This window comes from Erpetoichthys calabaricus, chromosome 5 (genome assembly GCF_900747795.2).
Source record: "Erpetoichthys calabaricus chromosome 5, fErpCal1.3, whole genome shotgun sequence".
NCBI classification, from domain to species: domain Eukaryota; kingdom Metazoa; phylum Chordata; class Cladistia; order Polypteriformes; family Polypteridae; genus Erpetoichthys; species Erpetoichthys calabaricus.
The window spans coordinates 168,036,826-168,061,527 of record NC_041398.2 but is presented as its reverse complement, the minus strand read 5'-3'; the positions used below and the strand labels follow the sequence as shown (position 1 = coordinate 168,061,527).

The 24,702-nt window shown below is 39.9% G+C and overlaps 2 protein-coding genes across 2 annotated transcripts in view; one reads left to right on the top strand and one right to left on the bottom strand.

The window, feature by feature from the left end:
* Positions 1-5,553: 5,553 nt before the first annotated feature.
* Positions 5,554-19,453, bottom strand: slc10a4 (solute carrier family 10 member 4). The gene is made up of 3 exons (XM_028802200.2): positions 18,774-19,453; positions 18,120-18,330; positions 5,554-10,627 (listed from the first exon to the last, which is right to left on the bottom strand). The coding sequence occupies exons 1-3, from the start codon at positions 19,280-19,282 to the stop codon at positions 10,100-10,102; spliced, it is 1,248 nt and encodes a 415-aa protein (XP_028658033.2). The 5' UTR covers positions 19,283-19,453; the 3' UTR covers positions 5,554-10,099.
* The window catches only part of LOC114652037 (peptidoglycan-recognition protein SC2-like), a 26,219-nt gene continuing 15,944 nt past the window's right edge, over positions 14,428-24,702 (top strand). The window contains exons 1-2 of the mRNA XM_028802201.2: positions 14,428-14,579; positions 22,593-22,640. Coding sequence (XP_028658034.1) covers positions 22,595-22,640 — 46 coding nt within the window. The 5' untranslated portion in view covers positions 14,428-14,579; positions 22,593-22,594. The remainder of the gene's footprint in view (positions 14,580-22,592; positions 22,641-24,702) is intronic.

The following is a 24,702-nucleotide window of genomic DNA, read 5'->3' as shown; positions in this document are numbered from 1 at the left end:
ATAAATATATATATATATTGTGAATTTCACCTTGGGATTAATAAAGTATCTATCTATCTATCTATCTATCTATCTATCTATCTATCTATCTATCTATCTATCTATCTATCTATCAAGTACTGTGCTGACAATGTCACTGTAGAGAAGTGCATCCGTGTCTTCCTCAACCAGAAATTCTGGATGACCAGAAAGGTCAGGACCCTCCTCAAAGACGGTGACAGTACTCTGTGTAATGCAGCTAGAGCTGAACCAAAGGGAGGAATAAAAGAATGTGATCTATAAGAGGAGGATAGAAGTCCACCTCTCAGAAAAAGACCCTCACTGTATGTGGCAGTGAATACAAGACCACCAACTACAGGGGCTGCAATACAACATCTGCAGACTTGGGTGCCTCTCTGGCAGTGGAGCTGAACTGCTTCTTTGCACGTTTTCAGACGGTACAACATCCAGTCTCATTCTCTCTGCCCCCCGTAGACTCTAGCACCCAGACATTTACTTTACAGGTGCTTTACGTGATGGGGGTGCTAAAGTCAATGAACCTACGGAAGGCTGCTGGTCCCGACAGAATACCTGGGAAGATGCTAAAAGTGTGTGCTAACCAGCTCTCACACATTTTAACCAGCATCTTCAATCACTCCCTAAGACAATCCTTCATTCCACCCTGTCTGAAGTTAGCCACCATCATTCCTGTATCCAAGAAATCAGCCATGACAGTCACAATGACTATTCCCCAATAGCACTTACATTTCAAGTCATGACGTGCTTGGAGAGGATGGTTTCACAGAGCTTGTCTCCCTCCCACTTTTGACACGTACCAGTTTGCTTACAGAGCAAACCGGCCCACTGAGAATGCCATACCATAGCTTTACACACAACACTGAGCCATTTGGAGCACCAGAGGAGCTAAGTGAGGATGCTTTTTATTGACTATAGCTCAGCTTTTAATACTATTATTCCAGATATTCTAGTCCATGAACTGTCTAAACTAGGTTTCCCCCCCTCTTCTGCATCTGGATAAATGACTTTTTATCATTTGCTCTCAGACAGTGAAACTTTGCCCCCACTTTTCTTCAACTCACACACTCAGCACCAGTTCTCCACAAGGCTGCTTGCTGATTCCATTGCTCTATTCCCTCTACACCCATGACTGCCATCCAACCCACCTTAATAACACCATCATCAAATTTGGTGAAGTGGTTGGAATCATCTCAGGGGGGAAAAAGTCTGCCTATAGAGAGGAGATCCTGAAATTGTTAGCTTGGAGCTCAGCAAATAACGTAACACTGAACACCATGAAAAAAAGGAAATCATTTTTGGCTTTAGGAAAAACAGTGCAGACCTGGCCCCTCTCTACATCAACGGTGATTGTGTTGAGAGGGTCTAAACCTTCAAATTCTTGGGTACATTCATCTCTGCTGACCTTTCTTTGACTGAAAACACCAAAGCAGTCATTAAAAAGGTACAGCAGCGACTTCACTTCCTGAGACTGCTTAGGAAGAATAATCTGGATCAAAATCTTCGGGTGAACTTTTACTGCTTCTTTATAGAGAGCATACTGACATACTGTATCACAATGTGGTACAGAAGCTGCACTGCAGCAGACAGGAGAAGACTTCAGCATGTCATCAATGAAGCTCAAATGATTGTCGGCTGTTCTCTGCCCTCCCTACAAGACTTGTATATTTCCCAGTTCCTACTGCCTTGGCAGGGAAAAAACATTTTGTGCATAGATGTTTATCAAAATCACTTTAGCATTAAATAAATTGCCCATCACCGTGACATATCGCCCTTCAGGATCAGATACTACATCTGATACTACAAACTGAATTGTTCTGTGTACTAAGATTCCCACACCCCTAGTTTTCTTTGTATAGCTGGAGTGAAAAATTTGGCCAATCCAAACTCTTTGCAACCAAAAGTGATCCTTAGATAGATAGATAGATAGATAGATAGATAGATAGATAGATAGATAGATAGATAGATAGATAGATAGATAGATAGATACTTTATTAATACCAAGATGAAATTCATATACTCCAGCAACAGCATACTAATAAAGAAAATATTAAATTAAAGAGTGGTAATAATGCAGGTATACAGACAGACAATAACTTTGTATAATGTTAACGTTTACCCCCCCGGATGGAATTGAAAAGTCGCATAGTGTGGGGGAGGAACGATCTCCTCAGTCTGTTAGTGGAGCAGGAAAGTGACAGCAGTCTGTCGCTGAAGCTGCTCTTCTGTCTGGAGATAGATAGATAGATAGATAGATAGATAGATAGATAGATAGATAGATAGATAGATAGATAGATAGATAGATAGATAGATAGATAGATAGATAGATACTTTATTAATCCCAATGGGAATGACACTGTTTAGTGGATGCAGTGGATCCTCCATGATTGACAGGAGCCTGCTCAGTGCCCGTCGCTCTGCCACAGATGTCAAACTGTCCAGCTCCGTGCCTACAATAGAGCCTGCCTTCCTCACCAGTTTGTCCAGGCGTGAGGCATCCCTCTTCTTTATGCTGCCTCCCCAGCACAGCACCGCATAGAAGAGGGCGCTCGCCACAACCGCCTGCTAGAACATCTGTAGCATCTTATTGTAGATGTTGAAGGACGCCAGCCTTCTAAGGAAGTATAGCCGGCTCTGTCCTTTCTTACACAGAGCATCAGTATTGGCAGTCCAGTCCGATTTATCATCCAGCTGCACTCCCAGGTATTTATAGGTCTGCACCCTCTGCACACAGTCAACTCTGATGATCACGGGGTCCATGAGGGGCCTAGGCCTCCTAAAATCCACCACCAGCTCCTTGGTTTTGCTGGTGTTCAGTTGTAGGTGGTTTGAGTCGCACCATTTAACAAAGTCCTTGATTAGGTCCCTATACTCCTCCTCCTGCCCACTCCTAATGCAGCCCATGATAGCAGTGTCGTCAGCGAACTTTTGCACGTGGCAGGACTCCGAGTTGTATTGGAAGTCCGATGTATATAGGCTGAACAGGACCGGAGAAAGTACAGTCCCCTGCGGCGCTCCTGTGTTGCTGACCACAATGTCAGACCTGCAGTTCCCGAGACGCACATACTGAGGTCTGTCTGTAAGATAGTCCACGATCCATGCCACCAGGTATGAATCTACTCCCATCTCTGTCAGCTTGTCCCTAAGGAGCAGAGGTTGGATGGTGTTGAAGGCGCTAGAGAAGTCCAGAAACATACTTCTTACTGCACCACTGCCTCTGTCCAAGGATTGGTGTAGCATGTAGATGATGGCATCCTCCGCTCCCACCTTCTCCTGGTATGCAAACTGCAGAGGGTTGAGGGCGTGGCGGACCTGTGGCCTCAGGTGGTGAAGCAGCAGCCGCTCCATGGTCTTCATCACATGTGACGTCAGGGCGACAGGCCGGAAATCATTCAGCTCACTAGGACGTGATACCTTTGGGACTGGGGTGATGCAAGATGTTTTCCAAAACATCGGGACTCTCCCCTGTTCCAGGCTCAGGTTGAAGGTGCGCTGTAGAGGACTCCCCAGCTCCAACGCACAGGCCTTCAGCAGTCGTGGCGATACTCCATCTGGACCCACTGCTTTGCTGGCACAAAGTCTCCTCAGCTCTCTGCTTACCTGAGCTGCTGTGATTGTGGGTTGGGGTAGACTCTCTCCTATGCTGGTATCAGCAGAAGGATGGGTGGAGGGTGCAGTACTCCAAGGTGAGAGTGGGTTAGGGTGGTCAAACCTGTTAATCTCTCGATGGTGGCTCCCCGCTTCGAGCTGCAGCCAGTGATGATCTTCATCCCATCCCACACTTCCTTCATGCTGTTATTCTGCAACTTCTGCTCCAGCTTTCTCATGTACTGCTCCTTCGCCACCCTGAGCTGGACTCGGAGTTCCTTCTGCACACGCTTGAGCTCATGCTGATCACCGCCTTTAAAAGCCCTTTTCTTCTGGTTCAAAAGGCCCTTGATGTCACTTGTAATTTACATCTGTTAGGTGGGAGAATACTTTTTTCTCGTTAATTTTGGATTGAGACCTTTGACATTCCAGCATACTAACTTCACTGTCTGGTCAAAGAGACCTTGCTTCAGAACTTTTGTTGACATTTTGTAGTCTTTAAGTTAAGGTAGTACATTGTTGACATATGATAGCTGTGACCTAGATTTCATATTATTGCCAGGTGTTATGGCTATGGAGCCTATTGTTAGACCACACTTCACAAAGTCCCAGTCCTCTGACATGCTAAGAGACAAAGCATGTCTAGAACAAAATTAACCCCCCAGCAGCAGTGAAGAAAAGGTTAATATTACGATATCTTATGACAGTACAGTCCAAATACAATAAACCTAGGACATGATCTTAAACAGAACCAATGCAATAACCTAGAGAATGATATTCCTATGCAGACTGAGACAACATATGATAGTACATTCCTGATACAATAAACCAAGTGTATGATGTTAAAAAAACACACACAAAACACACTGAATAACTAGTTACTTTGTGGTTGCCAAAATGTACAAATAATGTAATAAGCTAACTGAAGTTTAACAAAAAGAAAACATAAAAATGGCTGGAAAGGAAATAGAATCTATAGTTAGGTAAATGTCACATTTGGACCAAGTTGCAAGCAGAATCTTCTTTGCCTTGCCAAGACATAATATGACTCATGATCATGTTTCAAAAGGATGTCAGGATCGGTCTTCTTAGCTGTTTATCTGCTTCATTTGGAGAGCTAAAAATGTAAAACTGACCTTCAATATTCACTTTCAGTTTGACAGAAAACAAGAGGCTGTATCTGATTTTGGTTTTGCAGGGGCACTTTTAATGCTGTAGAATGTGGTGTGTTTAGCAGCTGTTGGAGGGGAGAAATCTGGGAAAATACGAATGCAGTTATTTTCAAATATTATCTCCTCTTTTAGTCTGAGAATCGATATCAACTTTTCTTTAACTTTTAATTTGTCTGAAACAGACATTCAGACTTGTCAATTTTTGGGCATTCCATCCACATATATGGTAAGCTGCTGAGATCTTCCGATTTGAAGTCCTCTCCAATTATTTTAGATCATAGTTGAGCTATGAATTTCACTGGGTTTAGACTTTCACAGTTTTCAGGGAGACCTTCGATTCTGATGTTGCTCGTTCTATATCTATCTTCCAGCTTAGCCAGTTTGTCACCAAGCACTTTGCATTCTGATTTTGCAGCCATTGTTTTTTTCATCAGCTCTAGATGCCGATTATTCAACTATTTAAATGTGAGTCATAAATGTTTGCTTAACATCTTCAAGCTGAGCAGCAAGTATTTTAATTTTACTGTCTAACTGACTCATATTTTCCTGTTTTTTTCATCAATTTCTTCTAAAATTTCTGTAAAGGTTGCAGTAAACTTAGTACTTAAACATTTCTCCAGGTCTTTTATGATATTTTGAAGCTGTTTCTCATTTTTCTTGTTTATTTCTTTCTTTATATCCCTTATATCCTTATTTATATCACTCTTTATATCAAATCATTTGTGTCAACCCTCCCCCCCAAAAAGTGTGGCAACTTGTCCAGAGTGTTTTGGTCTTTTTCATGCTCCGTAGTTTTGAGTCCTGTTAGGGTTAATGCTGTTGACTCATGGGTATATTAGCTGTAGTTGACAGTGGGAATTTGCTCAGTTCCAATAACCCTCCTGGAATCAATGAATTCTCTTTGCTCACCTTGCTCACAGTTTTGCTCCCACTTTCATTATATTCTTTTTATTTAGCATTTCTTTATTTTTTTCATTGCCTCTGATGGAGTACCTGCTCTGTAATTTCATTATACATGGTATAATGACAATAAATACTTCTCATATAATCTAATCTTATCTTTATCCCAGCCTTCACCCATTCAAAAGGCGGCAACCTTTCCCATGAACTTTGATGAACTACAAGCAAGAACTACCATATTCATCTCTTAATGAACACCAAGAGACAGTAGGGCATCCACCATTACTTTTTTTTTTATTGAATAAACACATGAAGAGCTTATCATTTAATGTAGAATTCCAATTTAAACTCTCAGTGATTAAAGACAGCACAATTGTGTAAGTCCCCAGAATAGAAAAAGGGTCTCTCTTCAGGTACTTCCCTGTTTTGGAGGTCAGTGCTGCCTAAATGAATATTTCATCACATGGCTGCTAGGTGTTCTGCCCATCCTCCAAATTGTTCAGCCAGCAGACAGATTTGCACGAGTCAGATCCATATTATGCAGCTGTCATTCTGTCAATGTTGTTACACGTTTGTGTGTTTTCCACTACATCGCATTTTGCATACACATGACTAGGGGAATTCACAGAGAGTGAAGGACACATTACAAGTACAGCAACTCAAAAGCAAGTTTTCATCCAACCATTCACACACCAATATTTCATTCAGACTCAATTGTCCACTCACCCTACTGTGTCATCACTCAGTGTATTTGCAGAGCAGACCTCTGTCTACCATCAGGTTCATCCATTTTTTGAAATTGGTTCTCTCCAGTACTACTGTAAAACGTCAGCCACTGGCTTCCTTCCATTTCCAATTTCCACATGTAGATTCTGACAAGCATCTGCTGTGTTTTTACTTGCTGTAGAACATTTTTCACACATCTCATCCAAAACAAATAATTCTACAATACTGAAACACTTTTGAATATAATAAAAGTTTAAGATGGATTTTAAGAGTATTCTTTACAATTAGCAGCACACTGCTAGGACATTTAGTTCCAGCCCTTAAGGTTGATAATGTTTTCCACCATTTTTTTTAAGTTTCACTGTTTGCTTGGATGTTTACTTTAAAAGGTGATTCACACTGGAATTAACAGACTGACTGTGTGAGGCAGCACAAAGGAAGCAAATACTTCCAAGTCGGTGGCATCTGTGATGGGAAAGAGAAGATAATATTTCATAACCTACCTGGGCCAAATCAGGGTTGTGGGGACCAGGGCATATTCTAGCAGTGTCAGTTGCAAGGCAGTAACCAATGAAGGAGACAGCTAGTCCATCTCAGGGTTCACTTATACATGCAGATGGTCTCAAGTATTGCCAATTTGGAATCACCAGTCAATCCAAGACTGATGGCACATGACAAAACTCCAAGTTAGAGAGCATGTCGCACTCAACAACTGCAATTGCTCTGGATATGCAGGTTTAGAAAATGGATGAATGTTTTTATATCAGTTGCATAGATTTTAATAGTTTATATTTTTGACTCACAACATTCTTTTTCAATATGAAATAAAATGTACTAAAACTCAGTGATCTTAAGAATGGTTTGTATGTCCATTTTACATTTCTTAGCAAAAAAGCCCTATTCAAATACAAAGACCTTCTTCCTTTCAACACAAGTCTATCTTTTCTTTGATTTGCACAGGAGTCATGATGAACCAGCAGCTTTTACTTTTTTTCTTCAACATAGGTAAAACAAAGTGTATCACTAGTAGTTAACATACAGGCAAGTTCTCCATTTATATTGCTTTACGTCCTAACATTTTCTAACAGAAACAATTACTGATTTCTATGATGCACTTGCACCTTGTCCAGGGCAGCTTTCTGCCTTGCATCCAGTGCTGCTGTGATATGTTCAGCTGTTTATGGCCCCAAATTGGGGGTCAGTAGGTTTGAGGATATATTTATTTGCAGCATATACTGAATGTATGGTTAATTGTTGAGCTACTGGATAATAATTATAGACACGTGTATTGCAGCGTTAGGAAGGAGTGTTGTCAGACAACCATATAAGATGAGTAATGATGTTCGATAAGTTTGGTGTGGTGGGCAGCAGTACCAACATATACACCTGTGAGTACTGAAATGAATCCCTCTGTCCACAAGGTGAACGTCCCTTTTGTTTGATGTCAAAAGTTAGTTACACTAGTTACATGAAACAACAGCACTTGTGTCAATCGCACCTTACAAACCATAAAAAAACAATACATAAGAATATGTTATAGGCAATAATAATAATCCAATGTTACGTGTATTAAAACAATGACTAATTAAGACAAGAATTTCAATTGACTGTGGCTTAAAGAAATTATTCTTGATTTGAATATCACTTGGGTAAAAGATACATATTTATGAAGACTGAAACACTAATATACTTTTTTAAACTCATAAATCCACAACTAACCTTTGTCTCCTTTCAGGCAGTTTTTTTTGAAAACATAGTGTGTGGTATTTAAATTTTCTTACATGAATTGATATCTGAATTACCAAAGTGAATTTGGCCGTTGTGGTTATATAGTTGTTAGCACTGCTTCCTCTCAGCTTTAAAGTTCCTAGGATCAAATTTCATAATAATAATAATTCTTTGCATTTATATAGTGCTTTTCACACTACTCAAAGCGCTCAGCTATTGCAGGTTAAGGGCCTTGCTCAAGGGTCCAACAGAGCAGAGTCCCTTTTGGCATTTACGGGATTCGAACCGGCAACCTTCCGATTGGCAGTGCAGATCCCTAGCCTCAGAGCCACCACTCTGAATGTTTACAATCTCTGTGGAGTTAGCATGTCCTCCCTGTGACCCATGGATATGTGGTTTAGGTTAACTGGTGACTGCAATCTGACCCAGTATAACTGAGTTTAAATGTTTATTATAATGGACTAGTGCCCAAATATGTTTAGTTGCTGCCCTGTTCCTGATCTTGCCAGGACAGCCTACATTTTGAAATATGTATGGTAGGTCAAAAAATAATAAATAAAAGTAAACTTAATAAATTGATATGCACAGCAAATATTTGATCTGTTTCATTACATTAATTCTTCATTGTTTTTTTTTTTTTTTACTTTTTCCATATTTCATATTGGAGGACTTGTTTTCATGAAAAAGTCAACTTAATGTTTTCAACAGAGAAACATGTTCTGCTGTTCCTATACTATGTTGAGCATTTTGGGAAATATCATTGACTGTGTGTTTGCGTGCATGATAAAGATTTTCTGAACACTGTTGAAATGAATGGACTGATTCTTGTGACATTTTGTGGACTTGCACTTGTTAATATTAAGAACTAAACAGGTTTTCAGTGAACTCCGACTATTCAAGTTTCTAGTTCTTAAAGTTCAAAGTTCATACAGCTGATACCAGCAACAACAAGAGCACTGCTCAGATGTTCAAAGAGCTGGGCATATGAATTTAAGAAAGACTTTTGTGAATTTTGATTTCACTCCAAAGGTCAGACTTTGAATGTTTACAGTTCAAACTTTTCAAGTACACTAATGGAATTGCATCTTCCATATATTTTGGAAGTTCATGTTGTAAATATGCAGAAAGTTACGTGCTAGCCACATCAGACTTTTTTCTTGTATGAACATGAAGCTATGACATTTCTGCCATTCAGTATATTCTGAAAGATTATGAAATTATTAGTTTTAGTAAACTTTCAGTGCTGGGTAATAATTAAGTATTGTTTTACAGTATGACTCCAAAATATTTCAAAGATAATGTTTTCAGCAGACGTCATTTCCCAATTTCTTTTTAACTCACCAGTAAAAAAACCAAACATAATAATTATTGTGAATATTTCACATCTCCAATTACATTGTAAAAAAAACACAGATTATGTTTTTAAATATCAAGTAAGAGCTGAACTTATATGTATCAGAACAAAAGTGGAACTATTCCATTGGTATTTCCATGACACCTTTAAGGCAGTCATTTTCCTGTCCTGTGTTTAGTCGAGGTTTATCAGACAACAACATGTTACACATAGGGCTACGTCTGGGACGAAGGGCACAAATGATGGTCGGATTTAGATAGTCAGTAAAATGCTTCTGGCACTTTAAACATGAATGAATGAATGAAAGGCCTGTGGATTCAGTCAGAAGGGCCTTTTTTGTCCTCTGCATGTGTGACAGACACAATGTGTGCACTCATGATGCAAAAACTACACAGTTACACTCTAAGGCATTAGCAACAGCATTTCATAATACCAGTATTTGACCTGTGACTAATGATAAAAGCCATGGTCTCACTGAAGCTCATGAAACTGAATCAGTGACAATCACAGTAAGATGAAGGAACCCTTGAGTGTGCTGAGATTTTATCTGTGAGTAGCAGCATCTGTGGTAATGGTCCAGTAATGCACCATTCAGCCTGCGGCCTGCCGCTAGACACTACATTTGTGTTTCATTCTGTCTCGCTTCACTGCTGCCAAAGTTGTGCTCACACACAGTCACTGAACCGTAAGCAGCATCCCCCAAAATCTCCTCCTCCTTTAGCTTTTTATAAGTGATATCTGTGTCCTCATCCTCGTCGGGTTCTTCCTGCTTATGAAGGACATCTCGCCGATATACCTTGTACCCTAGGACAAAGAGGCCTGCCTCGGCTGCCTGAAAGAGGGCATAAAGCAGTGGAAACATGTAGATGCTGCCTATAATATGAGGTGGGAAAGCAAGCTTTAGAATGGCGGTGCATAGCTGAACATTTTGGCAACCTGTCTCTAGGGATACTGTTCTCCGACTGTTTGGAGGCAACTTGAAAAGGGCAGCCAGGCCATATCCTAATAAATAGCCAGCAAAGGGCATCAGGACTGCCACCATGTAAACCGAGGGAGGGATAGTGGAAAGTAGCTTTGGTCCAAGCATGGAACCGGTCAGGATGAAGAGAAGAACCAAAGTGATCAGCATCGACCACAAGGAGATCTGTAAGAAAAACAATGCAAGAACACATTTCAGCTTCTTATTTAGAGAAAAATGATTTCATACTTTGCATGACCTTTATGATGATCAGATGCCTCCATGTGTTACCCCAGGTAATGTTCTTTAAAGCCACAGATATACCAATGTGCAAGTGGTGCAATTTCACCATTAAAATGTCTTTTTATGTGTGTGTGGTAAACAACTTGGAGGCTTCTCTCATCATCAACAGAGAGTTGCAGGTGGATTTAAAATTCATCTCCACTTTGGAAAAAGCCTTTGGATCGTATGATGCTTACATCACTCAGCCCTGAGCTGCTAGTAGTATCCTCCTAAGATGTGTTTGAGTACACTACAGCCTAACAAAAACAGCCTGCCCAGTGTGCACGCTTAGTAGCAAGTTGCTCTTACATTATCGTGCAAATGCAGTAAATGGAAGCTTCTCCTAAGCATGTTTTTCTATATCAGATTATCTTAAACTTTATTTTTTATCTCTAAAAATTTACCTGAACAGTGTCCTGTTAAACACTATCCTTTTTTCTGTTGTGTTTAACAAGCAAACATCCACATTACTATGTTTTCATTTAAAAATGGTGTATTTAAACTAAATTAATCTCAGTCCATATTAGTGTTTTCATATTGTTTACGAAAGTATCTCCTCCCATACTAAAATGACCAAAAACTCATATGACACAGATGTTTACCTACAATGGGCATGCATGCAACAACTGAAAAATCCATGAAAGGATGATTACACCGCCAGCCTTGGGATTTATTGCAGAACTGTAGTAACCGTTAATATGTATGTAGCATTCAAACTGTACAAAATACAATTTAGATGCATATGTTTGTCAATTGTTTATTCTTTTTATTTACTTGTTTTTATTAATTTTCTATCTATCAATCTTTGATTTTATTTATCTATTTTCATGTGCAGCACTTTGGAAACCACTTCTGTGGCCTTAAATGTGCTCTAGAAATAAATTTTGACTTGACTTGTTAGGTAAGTGACACAACAAGTGCCATGGAAAGCAACTCCTCTGTGTTTGCTATATGTGAATGTGATTTTCTTTCATGAAGGGTGACCAATCAGGGAATGAGACATACGTAATGAGCAGGATCCAATCAGGGAAAGGCTATGTAATAAGCAGAGGCCAATTAGAGCACAATTAAAGCCCTGTGGTTTTTAATAGTCTATATTTTTACCCATCCACATTACAACACTAATCCAATGTTTTTAAAAGTATATGGCTCTGGAGAGCATTTTCAGAAATCTCCATTTTCAAGATTAAATGTGTTGGGGTAGTTTACACAAAAGGCAAAAATGGAGACTAAAGTCTGTGTTTTTAAATGAAAACATAGCAGTGTTCACATAGCCTTAGACTCAAAATATTCTTACTGATATGCCACAATGGCACAGTTGCTAGCATTACTTCCACAAGTATCTGATATCCTGGATTTGAATCCAACACCCTGTTGTTGTCTTGACATTTTGTGTCTGTGATGGTTTTCCTCCAGTATGCCCAAACATGTGCTTGTCAGGTTGTTGACTATTTTAAGTTCCCCCTGTATGAGTGTGATTATGAGTATTTGCAAATATGAACTCCCAAATAGACAAGATGGTTCTAACTGCAGCCTGCAATACATATGGTGTAGGTCAGGTAATGCTCTCAACGTCAGTCACAAAACGCCCTTTGAGCCAGATAACACTCCCCACCTTCCCTAATCTTAACCCAACCATAGTGTAATTAGATGGACGTTTCATGATTGATGTTGAGGGCGTTTCGTGATGTTGGGGCATTACTTGACTGACCTCATAGGTTCTGCGATTTGTAGTTACACTCTATTGAAATAGACGGTCACCTCCTCTGCTTTTGCCTTTCTGCCAGTGGTGCTGGATAGACTCCAGCCTCCCTCAACCCTCAGTTGCATTAAGCAGTTTTAAGAACGTTATTTTACACTGCCACCTCACAACTCTATTGGTCTGGGCTCAGCTATCCATATGAAGTTAGCTTATTTTTGTCATATATGTAGGCTTTCTTCCACATGTTAAAAGCACCCATGTTACGTTGACTCGTGAGCCTAAATGGTAGGCCATGGTAGTGTGATATAGTGTATAAGGCACTGGATGTAAATCTTTATTTTTGCTGATTCAATTCCTTCATGTTACTCATTATGTAACTCTCAGAAAATCACTTAATCTACATATGTAACAAATTTTAAAACGTAATTAGCTGCAGTGTATCCTGACTCAGTAGTTCACTTTGGATTGTGGCATAAGACAAATGTAAATAATAGCCAACACATTTTCTCTAACGTGATTGATAGTGGCTGTGTGGATGTCCTTTGACAGGCTAACACCCCAACAAAGGTCACTTCTGCACCTCTCCAAAAATTGAGCATGCAGGTTCAGATGGACAGCGGAGAAAAACAATCCCATTCGAAGTTAATAATAATCTATTTCAGTATCCCTATCTATAAGACCGCTCATCCTTCCATCGGTCGTTCTCTTATTGTTGACACCGCCCCTCCAAATGGCTCACTGTAGTTCTGAATAACGGCTTTCATTTCTAGCACTGATCATCTGACAGCGGTTGCTGCTCATTCTTACCTCAGATTAGTGTTTATTGACAGTTAAGAAAATAAACACGTAACAAGACATTTTGATTATAGTGGTAGTGAATCCATATGCAAGAACTTTAATGTTCATTCAGAATCCGGTAAAAGAATAAGCGTAGACTCGTAGTGCCCAAGAAATTAGACTAGTCATTAAGTGCTGTATGTAGAGAAACAAACGAGAAAGTAGTGAAGGACAGATCAACGCAAAGGTTTATGAGTCGCGAGTAATCGAAACAAAGGACACAAATGAAGACTCGCAAATGCCACTTTCTGTTTGACCACATAACGTTCGTCTAACGCACTTAAACCAGCCCTAGGGCACAAGGCTAAACTGAAAGGAGGAGCACAAGCGAGCGCCGCCGCGATCTTTCTGCCTGTCTGTTTGAGGAATTAGCAGTCCTCCGACTCAATAAGCCGTTCATTCGTTTTGTTGCAGTGCTTCACTTCCAATAAGACTGAGGAGATGGATTTCGATTTCTGAAGCCATGCGCTTGCCTGGCTTATGATGTAAAGGGTCAGTGAGGCGCACTTCTGCTCATCGTGTTGTGTTGCCAATTAATCCGATAAATTTCTACTCATGGCCTGTCAGGACCCGTTAACCATGGCCATGTGCAGGAACGGTCCGGTGCTGTTTTGATGCTTTTAACAGGTAGTACGGAGCTCAGCTGCTCGCTGTCCTAGTGTTTCATATATATATATATATATATATATATATATATATATATATATATATATATATATATATATATATATATATACTTTCTACTTTTCTACTAATATATGTATTTTATTTAAATGCGTATTTTTTATTTTTGCATGGTATTTATTTGTTATTCTTAACAAATTTTTATTTGGTTTTCTTTTATTGTAACTTTTTTGGCATCTTGTAAAGCAGTTGAGCTACATCCTGAGTCCATAAATGTGCTACACAAATCAATGTTGTTGATGTCTAACCACCCGTATGTAAGCGAGACATTCAACAATAACATTTTAACATTAAACTATGAACCAAAGGGCACAACACCCGTGCTGAACGGCGCTGGAATAGACGGCGAATTACAATGCAATGTGATGTAAGATGCAATAGATAACCAGAAGAGAAACAGATTTGGCAATTAGTTAAACTATAATGAAATAATGGGGTCATTTTTTGGTTTAAAATTACCTCAGACCTCGAACGTTATCCCATTTTAGTTTTAACGACAGAGGAACTGGGTAATGTTACTAAACCGCAAAAAGAGGAACGCCAGAAAACGAGATTGTATGGGTTAAAACAGAGCAGAATTCTGCAAAACTCGACAACTGTCACACTGGAAAGCGAAGCTCGGGATCTCAGGAGGTTAGTGCATCGTTTATGATATGCTGTTCAATCTGCATTCTTCGCAAGTAAACGAATTTCCTATGATATGGTATATTTTGTGACGTTTCAGCTAAAATGTAATTGTGTGTATTCGATTATATTTCACTCTCATGGTAACTACAACTGGCACTTCAATTTTACTTTTAATGAAAGCAGCATGAGCGTTCAGCACTAAATTGCAGATACTAGAGCTTAATCTCAGAAAATTAAAGAGTAAGATTTTAAGGTTATTATATTTTCTCTGAAATAAGTTTTATTTACACATAAATTACTAACAAACTGCACTGGTTTTCGTATGCAGGTTATATCCGCCAACATGTTTTGTTTAACGCTGTCAGAATCTTGAGAAGCCAGAACCTCAGGTGCCAGGCAAGAGACCACAGGAGAGAGCTACTCATAATGATTCCTCTTCCAAACCAGCTTATCTATAGCAGTGCCACGGGGCAGCTGGAGCCCATCCCAACTAAGCTTTGAAGCGCAAGGCAGGATCCCCACTTGGACAGGGCGCTAGTTCATCGCAGGGTGCACACACACATACACATGTACGCACACACCCGGGCCAGTTTAGCACCGCATGTCTTTAGAGGGAGGAGATCCACTCACACACGTGGAGAACATGCACACTCTACACAGGGTGTACCCGTCACGTGAACCTTGATCTCCTTGTTGAAAATCACAACGGTATTATTTTCAATTCATAGGCCACCGAAGGGACCCGTTTTAGCGATGTGGGAAAAACTGAAATGTGCGGAGAAAATCGCGTAAAAACGGGAAGGCTTACGGACCCCACACAGCAGCGTCCATGCCGGACTTGAAGCCCGACTATTACCCCGGAGCTCTTATCCTTAGCGTTACCGTGCGGCCATTTCTGTTCGTATTTTGTAACTGCAATCATTAACATGTTGCTGCTCTGAAGAAGGATTAATAGTTGTTTGTACTATTCTTCAGTGCCTTATATATATATATATATATATATATATATATATATATATATATATATATATATATATATATATATAGCCTCTTCGAAAACAATTTGATAACAATATCAATGTATTGTGAATCCGTTATTCAGTGATTCAACTGCATAATCTAGGTAAGCCAGAGGCCAAATCCACAGCAGTGATATAAGGCAATAATCAACCCTGACCGTAAAAGTCCATCTCTGCATTTCTACATTTCTATTAATCGAGAAATCCTGTGACCGTTAAACGAATTCAAGTTCTGGGAATTGTGATGCAGCGTTATCCACCACGTACACTTCTAGAAGAAAATGGCTCAAATGATTAACGGACTGACAACATGTTGTCTTTTTTCCATCAAATCCCTATTTGATGTATCAAGATTAAAATTTAATATGGTTTGTGCAATAGGATCGCTTTTACCATATGATGATGTTGTTGTGCAACCTAAAAATATTTTTTGGTATCTGGTACACTGTATTAATCCCGACCTTTGTATATATATACGGTATATGCGTGCATACATATACTGATTATACACACACACAAATATATATATATATATATATATATATATATATATATATATATATATATATATATATATATATATTTTTTTTTTTTTTTTTTTTAATTGTTTTTTTCTCGGGGCTGCGTGCGGATCATTTGTCACCTCCCTTCCCTTCATTGTTGAACCTTAATCCCCGCCTGGATGTTTTCTATGTGAGGTATGATCGTTTACCTCTTGATTACATAAGCCCTTCTCAGCACTGCGTTTTATCAATGAATTTCGGGGAACCTGCCAGCTTATCAAAGAGCTACATATATCACTAATGTTTGGATAAGATTTTGAGACCCATTGCAGCAAAAATGAGACCTGCTGAGGACTGTTAAAGTCTAACACACACGCGTATATAAATACGCACTCACACAAATATATGAGTATATAATATATATAAAGTATATAATATATATAAAGTATATAATATATATAATACACATCGTATATATAATATTGATATAGTATATATACCCTTAAAACACCTTTAAAAACAAAGGTGCCACAGTGGTTCGTCAGAAGAACCATTTTTGGTTCCCAAAAGACCCATCCACATGAAGGTTCCAGAAAGAACCTTTATTTATTTTGATCTATAACATGCCCCACACAATAAATAATCATAAAGAGATGTTAACAGATTTGTGAAATACCAGTAGCTCATGATTTTAAAAGGACTATTTCTGCATATGTACAATAACACAAGTTAAATCCAGATTTTCTTAATCTGTTAGCGCCCTGCTATAGGTATATACCTTACATTAACATATTTTCTTTTTTCTAAATATTAGGAAGTTTTTCAAAACACAAAGAACCAACTTCCTAGAATTTTTTTTTTGACAAACAATGGCTCTATGAGGAACAACACAACCCAGTAAAGAACTACAATGCAACTAAAGAACCAGTATTTTTAAGAGTGTATAAATATCTGGAGTACAGTATACTTCATATAGGTCATTCCATATATAGGTAACACTTTTCATATTATTCTTTATTGTGGAGTATTCCAAGGACTATAAAACCTCATTTACATAGCTTCCTTAATAATGAAACAAGGTGAATAGAAATTTTCAAAAGCTCGAGTTTAATGCACTCAATCTTCTAAAAAGTCTCAGATCGTTTGAAAATGCATTTTAATGTGATGTAACGGACTAGGGCGGTTTAAAGTTTTTTTTTACACATAAAATGCTCAAGCAGCTTCACCTAACGGGCGTTTGGAAGACGGCGCAGAACAGCTGGGCCTCCTAAGACGAGCCGACCTTCCTTGGAGATCAATGCGTAATGAAACGGACGTCTTTGAAAGGGGCGTGGCTTCACCTGAGGACGTTTTGTGGTCGCTTGTTGGTGGGGTAATGAGGTGGGTACAACGAATTTTCTGATTCTGAGATCAAGTTTGATCCGCCTGCTAAAGGGCCTGGCCCGGTAGAATGTACTCATTATAATTAGTCCCGTATCAGACAGGTATGGATTAGGATAATTATATTTAAAAACTTAATTGTACTAGAAAAAATTAGACGTAAAACTACCCTTATCCAGCCTTCTGGGTTCACCTTAGCGGCAGTCACCTGCACGACGGGCTCACTGAGCGTGTACACTGCCCTTAGCTGCCTTACTTGAGCCAACCACGTTGCGATATATACCAGTTGCGTCGTTTGGGGGGCTTCCAGGGCTTTAGTCCCTGATCCCAGGCAGCCATCCCCTGATCTCTGAGAGCCCTCTCCCCAGCTCCTTTCCAGACCCTTTTCTTTGAGAGCCCAGCCCTTTTTCCTCCCGTTCTACATTCTTACAACCTACCCTACTCCCTCTATGGCCAAGTATTGTTCCATCTAACAATAATGTTCAAGTAAATGCATTATCCTAGAGGTGTGTCGAGCCCCTAATAAGCGTTGGAGCCACCCCCTTGGTATAAACACCTTGATCTCTAATCTCCACCCTAACTCACGTGTCCCTTTTTAATGGTAACTGATGCGAAAAAAACAGGAGCCAGTATGCAGTAGTCACCTTCAAGATGATGTCAGCCGCTCTGCTGTACCTGTGTCTGATTAAAACCCCCAGTCCAATAGGAATCAGGGTGCTGCACAGGGTCAGAATGATGGCTCCAAAGGGCATGAGCTTCACCACAGGTTTGTTAATCCAGGCTCGGCTGTAAAGCCACAGGCAGAGCGGCATGAGGAAGAGAGCCAGCGCCGTGGATGAGATTGTCATTATAATGCTGTGGAAAAAAAAACGAAGGAAACATTTGTTTAATGACAGATAGTTCTCATAACATCGTGTATTAGTATTCAGTAGATTAACTAGACTTGCTAAAGATATACTGTATAATGTAATGTACCACCCATCGAGAGCGCACTTTCGGAGAATTCTCCAGAAGTGGTCGTTACAGTTTAATATATTTTCCGATCAGACACGTTTTAAATTACAAATTCATACCGGAGAGCTACACTTCATATTCTAGAAAGCAATTCAGAGAAAATACGTTTTAGTGCAGTACATCATAAAATCGTAACTGTCATTTCCGATCATTTTATGTATATTTTGTTAATGTTATAACACATTTGTACGCCTCTTTGCATTGCTCACCCACTTTTTACATTTGCTAGTATTTGAAACTTTTTGTGAAGCTACAAGAAAGGTGCCCTCTCCGAAATCGCTTACCTGAGGTTCATTTCTCCATTCACCAAGACAGACATTATATTGGAGAGGTTCCCTCCAGGGCAGCAGCCACAGAGGAGCACGGCGATAGCAGCCACATCGTTCAGCGAGAAGATAAGCGCCAGGAGGAAGGCCACCAGGGGCATAATGACAAACTGAGAGATGAGGGCCAGCAAGACTCCAATGGGTCTCCTGATGTGCTCCCCAAACTGGCTCACCTCCACTGTACAGCCCAGACCTAGCATGGTGAAGCAGAGGACGCAGCCGACAAACACGTTAATCCAGTGGTTCAGGGGAGAATCCCAAAAATCATCCTTTAGAGAGGCGGGGACGGCACCTGTAGCCCAGAGAGTGGCATCAACGCCCCCTGTGTTGTCTGTTAACCGCTCTCCGGCCACACTCCCCAAGAAGTCCTCGGGATAGCGCGTTGGCTCATCTCCAGCAGACGAAGGGTACACATCGGTCAAATTCACCCAGATATCACTTCTGGTTACTCCTCGTACATTTGCCATGGCCGAAACGCTTGAAAACGAACGCTCTCAGGTTAAAGACCGCCGCACAGCAGTTCATTCATCTCCAAAGTCCTGCAGACACCAGGACACGGGCACCTGTGCGCACACGGCCATGGAGAGACAACAGGGAGACAGAGTGCCAGGGAGGCGCATCAGCCGCTGGAGGGGTGTGGGCGGCGGGTGGGCTCTTATCACTAAAGACACTCTGCCACGTGTGGCCGGCCGCGCCTCATCTCATCGGGGGGGTGGGGGGTTTGGTCGGCTGCAGGCAAGCTTCAGCATCATCACGCCACTGTCCATGCTATTTTTCCTATAAATCCCCAAGCACTATGGAGCCAAAAGGAGGTTTTTATTTTGCAAGACGCCGCGGTTCAACAGTGAACAACCTGACAAAGAGCTGCAAAAACTCCTCATTCAGCATTTGGTGCCGGGAAAAAGATCTTTTCCTTTAAATACGTTTGAAAAAAGACACCTACTGTAAATGTATGTCCATCCTTATGACAAGCTGAAAGTCGGGTTTCCGCTCTCTGCGCCTCACAGCTAAGCAGTGACTACTGATGCGGGTCACTCTGTTTACAGTCCATCTTAATTGCACAATCGCACATAAGAAAACAAAAAGTTGTGTTTTCTGGGAATGCTCCATCAATGGCCGCTGGTTCATGTGAAACACTCAGAATATCAAACTCTGCATTCTAATAATCCTATTGCTTTTTTTCTCTACCCATTCTATTAGATCTAAAAAAATCGCCATCAAATCTTGCCTGTATCCATCCATTTTTCCAAACTCAAAACCAACCCTGGACAGCAGGTCAGTCTATCATAAGACAGAGCTGCAGTCACCCACCCCGACTCCTACTTTGCCAACTTAAAACTGGCAGTTACTTTACTGTTAGTATCTTTAGAATATATGGGTGAGAAACAGAGCACCCACGGAAAACAGAGAGAACATTGAAACTCTGCACAGACAGTGATGGCTCCAGGATTCAAAATAGCCTTTTGGAGCTGTGCTGCTATGAATGCCAACCACTGGACCAATCAGTAAAATGCAATCTGGCAAAAATATCAGATGTATGTCAATATTTGACCTTAAGAATCTTAAACTTTGTCCAGTGCTGAGCTCATGAAACAGACGGAACTCCATGCTTCCAGCTATTCCCTGACTATGCTGTACACTAAAAGTAAGTATTACCAAAAATGGAATAATTCACATGTGATCTAACAAATGATAACATTCAGTTATTCAGTGTGGAAACCAGGGGCACTCCAGCTGCCCCAACCCCGACACGGACAGGCAGAGACACAAGTTGAGGACAGCACACGTTTATTTTCACATGTGGAGCACATCTCCATCACTCCCCACAACAAGCACCAAATACAGAGTCCTTCTTCTTCTTCCTTCTTCTCTAGTTGTCATCTGCGTTTGCCGCCTCCTCCTCCTCTTCCTCCTGCTGGCAAGCTTCGTTTGGTGAGAGCCCCCTGTAGAGCTCTGCAGCTCCCCCTGGTGGCCCCCATGGAACCCAATATGCCCTGCTGGATTCAATGGTGGCACAGCCACACAGGAGGGCTGCCCTCTAGTGTCCAGGGGAAGGTAGTGCACTGCTGCTGGTCTCTCCCCTGCTTCTTCCATCCAGCTGGTGTCCTGGTCTGGTAATGGCCATGGCTGCCCATCACATCAGATACTATTCAATTCTCTAAATCCTGCATGCATGTTTTTCTGGTTCATAATTCAGTCCCTTTGTTTTTGCTCAGTTTTTCAGCGACAGCATCAGACACTTGCATTTTTTTTACTACACAAACCAAAGGTCACTGTCTTTAATTGTAGTACTCTTCACCTGTCACACAAGGTTCAGAAAAGACCTTAAGCAACTCACAGATAGGAGAGGTTAAGAGCATGTACTGATACAGCGCATTGCTGCACCCACCACATGACAAACCACTGCAGGATCTCAAATTAGAACCCAAGTGCAGTCGTGAAACACCTCAACACAACACCGAACAGTGAGAGTTTTTTTACAGGGGCTGGAGTGCCAATCCCACCACCAACCTCCATTTTCCTGCAAGTTGGGGGACCTGTTTGCAGGGCTGGATGCACATTAATGTCATACCCAAGATGGAGCAATTACAGGTTAAGGTTCTTGTTCAAGGGCCCAACAGAGTGGAATCACTTCTGGCATTTGTGAGGTTCAAACCAGCAACCTTCTGATTGCCGGCGCATATCCCTAACCTCAGTGCCACCACTCCAATTAAGCAACGTGTTTTCTCAGAAGAAAAGTTTTCTTTTTTTGACCATTTCCCTCTAATAGCATGGATTTTTAAATTGAAATATGTCTACAGCTGCCCTTTACTGTGACTTCTGTGCCTTTTTGAAGAGGACTGCTTATGTGTCCTTGTTGGGTTTGGGATGTGATCAAATGGTCTTAATAAATACAACGGTACACTTTAAAATAAGTGTATACATTCTTTAAAATAACAGGTCTGTAAAGGGCACTTTATGGTTCTTTACTAGGTCATGTGGTTCCTCATAGAACTATTGCTTAACAAAGAACAATTTAATTCTGGAAATCTATAGGAAAAAAACAATTTTTACTGTAGCCTAGCAAGACACTAAGAGATACAGAAAACCTGGACTTAGTCCATGTTATTGTACGCAGCAAGAGTCCGTTTAAAATCAGGACACATTGGTATTTCATAAATCTGTTACCATCTATTCATGTTTACTTACCGTATGGATCCTGCTGCTTGTCTAAATAAGTAAAGGTTCTTCCTGGAGCCTTCATGTGGATGGGTCTTTTGTGATCCAAAAATGGTTCCCCTATGGCATCACTCTGTGGCACCTTTATTTTTGAGTGTGGTTACAAGATAAAAATTCATATTTTATGATTTTGTTAAACCTTGTGAATTGCAGACATTATTTAATATGTTTAACTGGTAATACTAATTGCTTCAATTTACCTTTGTAGTTTACTAACTCCATTTCACTAACATACCGATAAAAAACACACAAGTTATGTTGTGGTAATTTAATTAAATAATTTCCATCTGATCTAATAAATGATGACATACAATTATTGAGATACCACTCAATTTTATAAATCCTGCATGCGCTGGCCTCCATGACACAATGGCGGATTAAGCAGGCTCAACAACGCATGGAGGGAAAATAATAATTATCAGATTTTGAGTGCTTTATATTTTACAAATGTGAATGAGAGTGATATAGGTGCAGATCTTATCTGAGTGGGGCATTAGGTGTCTAGTTTTAAAAGGTGTGATCCTTCAATATAGTAACTTTTCCTTCACTTTTTTACAGAAATGAAAGTTGCATTTGTAGTTTTCACCCTGTTCCTGTGCAGCGAAGGTAAGTTGTGTGTTACTATTTCATATGGCAACTAACCGGAGCTGAATTCTATCTTCTGGTTCAGTTAGGGAGTCACATTCACAGACCTAGACTACTGAACCATCTCCTGGTATCTTTAGGAAGAATGCAAGCTTAAGAAAAAATAAATATACATGTTTATAAAAACAAAGGTGTATTCATTACATCATTAGACTATGGGAGACAGATAAGAAAGATGTACGTATTTATCAAAACTGGTAAAGGCTAATCCCGAAAATGCTGTTTTTATAACTTTCTTCCTTGTTTCTTTAGCATGGAATTTACACTACCATTAAAATACATTGCGTGATTTAACTAAAATGAAAAACACAAGGCCACTATCAGGGATACAAATTCCCTTCTTTTTTAAAATATTTCATGTTTAGCAATTCAGTCCTCTATATTAAAGACAATATGTATACAGTATAAAGATGCTAATTGTTAGCGCAGAGCTGAAAAACAAGATTATCAAAAACACACAGTTGTCACACGGCTAATGTCCAGACTGCCAGACTGTATGGGAGAATGTCCTCTCTCTCTCTACACAGAGACAATTGCATTAAGTACAGTATATACTGTATGTACATACATATACTATATGCAAGTGTGAATACATGTATTGTTATATATAAAATATACTGTACTAGCCGTCCCCCACGGCTCTGCCCACGAGGTAGTGAAACAGGACAGTGAGGAGGGCCCCGACCGGCTCCCTACTCCTCACGTCACGCTTCTTTCTCCCCTCGGCCCACAGTCTCTGTCTCGGCTTAGTGTGAATATATCGCTCCTGCAAGCGAACTATGATTCTTAGCGTGATGAGAGAGTTTGCAAAATCAACTGGAAATCCATTAAGTAGTTCTTTTGTTCGCTAGCTAAGTGGATTTGATTTGAGCAAATAAATTGGTACCGCAAGCAAACTATGATACATAGCGCAATGAGAGAAGTCACAAAATCAACCAGAATGTTCAAGCAAATTATCTAAATTCGTTAAGTAGTTCTCGCGTGAAAATCGGACAGACAGACAGATGTATGTTGGATTTTATATATAGAGAGATATACTAACTATGCTACCTATCTAAGACAGGTTGAAATCTAACTAGCCATCAAAGACTTCAGCATTAACCTTTGCAGTGAACCAGGCAATGTCATCTGCCATTTGGTATGGGATTAATAAACACTTTGTTAATGTTTGTGTTACGCAATCTACTGGAATGTCAGAGACATAGAAACTGGATAGACACACAGACAGACACACAGACACTTATCCTTTTATTAAGGTGAATATATACATACAAATACACACACATGCCCCCCGATTGACTCACAAACTGACTGACAAGTGATTCTTCATTCAGCCCAAGAAAAAATATTTTTCATTAATTCATTGATCTCATTGCTCCAAGACCCAGAAAGGTCCAACCACACCAAAAAAATTTAATTTAATCATGAAAAAATAATAGAAAACCACAATGATGTTTCCAATTTAATAGTGGGAATATGGCACTGATGAAATTGCACCCTTTTAACATTCAAAGTTGTTAACAGTTTTATACAATGAAGGGAGCAAACTCTAAAGAAAACACTGAATATAAAAGAAAATGGCAAAGTAAACTGTATCACTTAAAGTTCTGGCAAAAATGCAGATATTTATGAGTTTTGTAGAATAAGAAAATAAATATAGGACAGCTTACTAAACAATGAGATCAATTAAAAATAATTGATCTACTGATTATGAAATTGTTTGAAATTAACACCTGCAGTTACAGGGGTCCCTCAGGGCCAAACATGCGAATCACTACATTAGATATACTTTTAAAGAACTGTTATCATTTCTAAGAAATCATACAACATTAAAATATTGCTTAATAATGTGTTCATAATAACCTATCCATTTTTTATATATATTAAGATGTGCATTTATTTTATATATATATATTTTTTGTCTGGAAGCATAACAACATCTCCAAGGATGAGAGAGAGAAATGCCTTGTTGTTTAGGCCTCAGTAAAATGATATGCATATGCATTTACCTCAGGATGTTAAG

Excerpts from the sequence above, each read along its gene's own strand:
- slc10a4 (XM_028802200.2), bottom strand. The coding sequence starts at position 19,282 with ATGGCAAATGTACGAGGAGTAACCAGAAGTGATATCTGGGTGAATTTG. Across the intron at positions 18,331-18,773 it reads AATGGAGAAATGAACCTCAG|CATTATAATGACAATCTCAT; the intron begins GTAAGCGATTTC and ends TTTTTTCCACAG. Across the intron at positions 10,628-18,119 it reads CGGCTGACATCATCTTGAAG|ATCTCCTTGTGGTCGATGCT; the intron begins GTGACTACTGCA and ends TTTTTCTTACAG.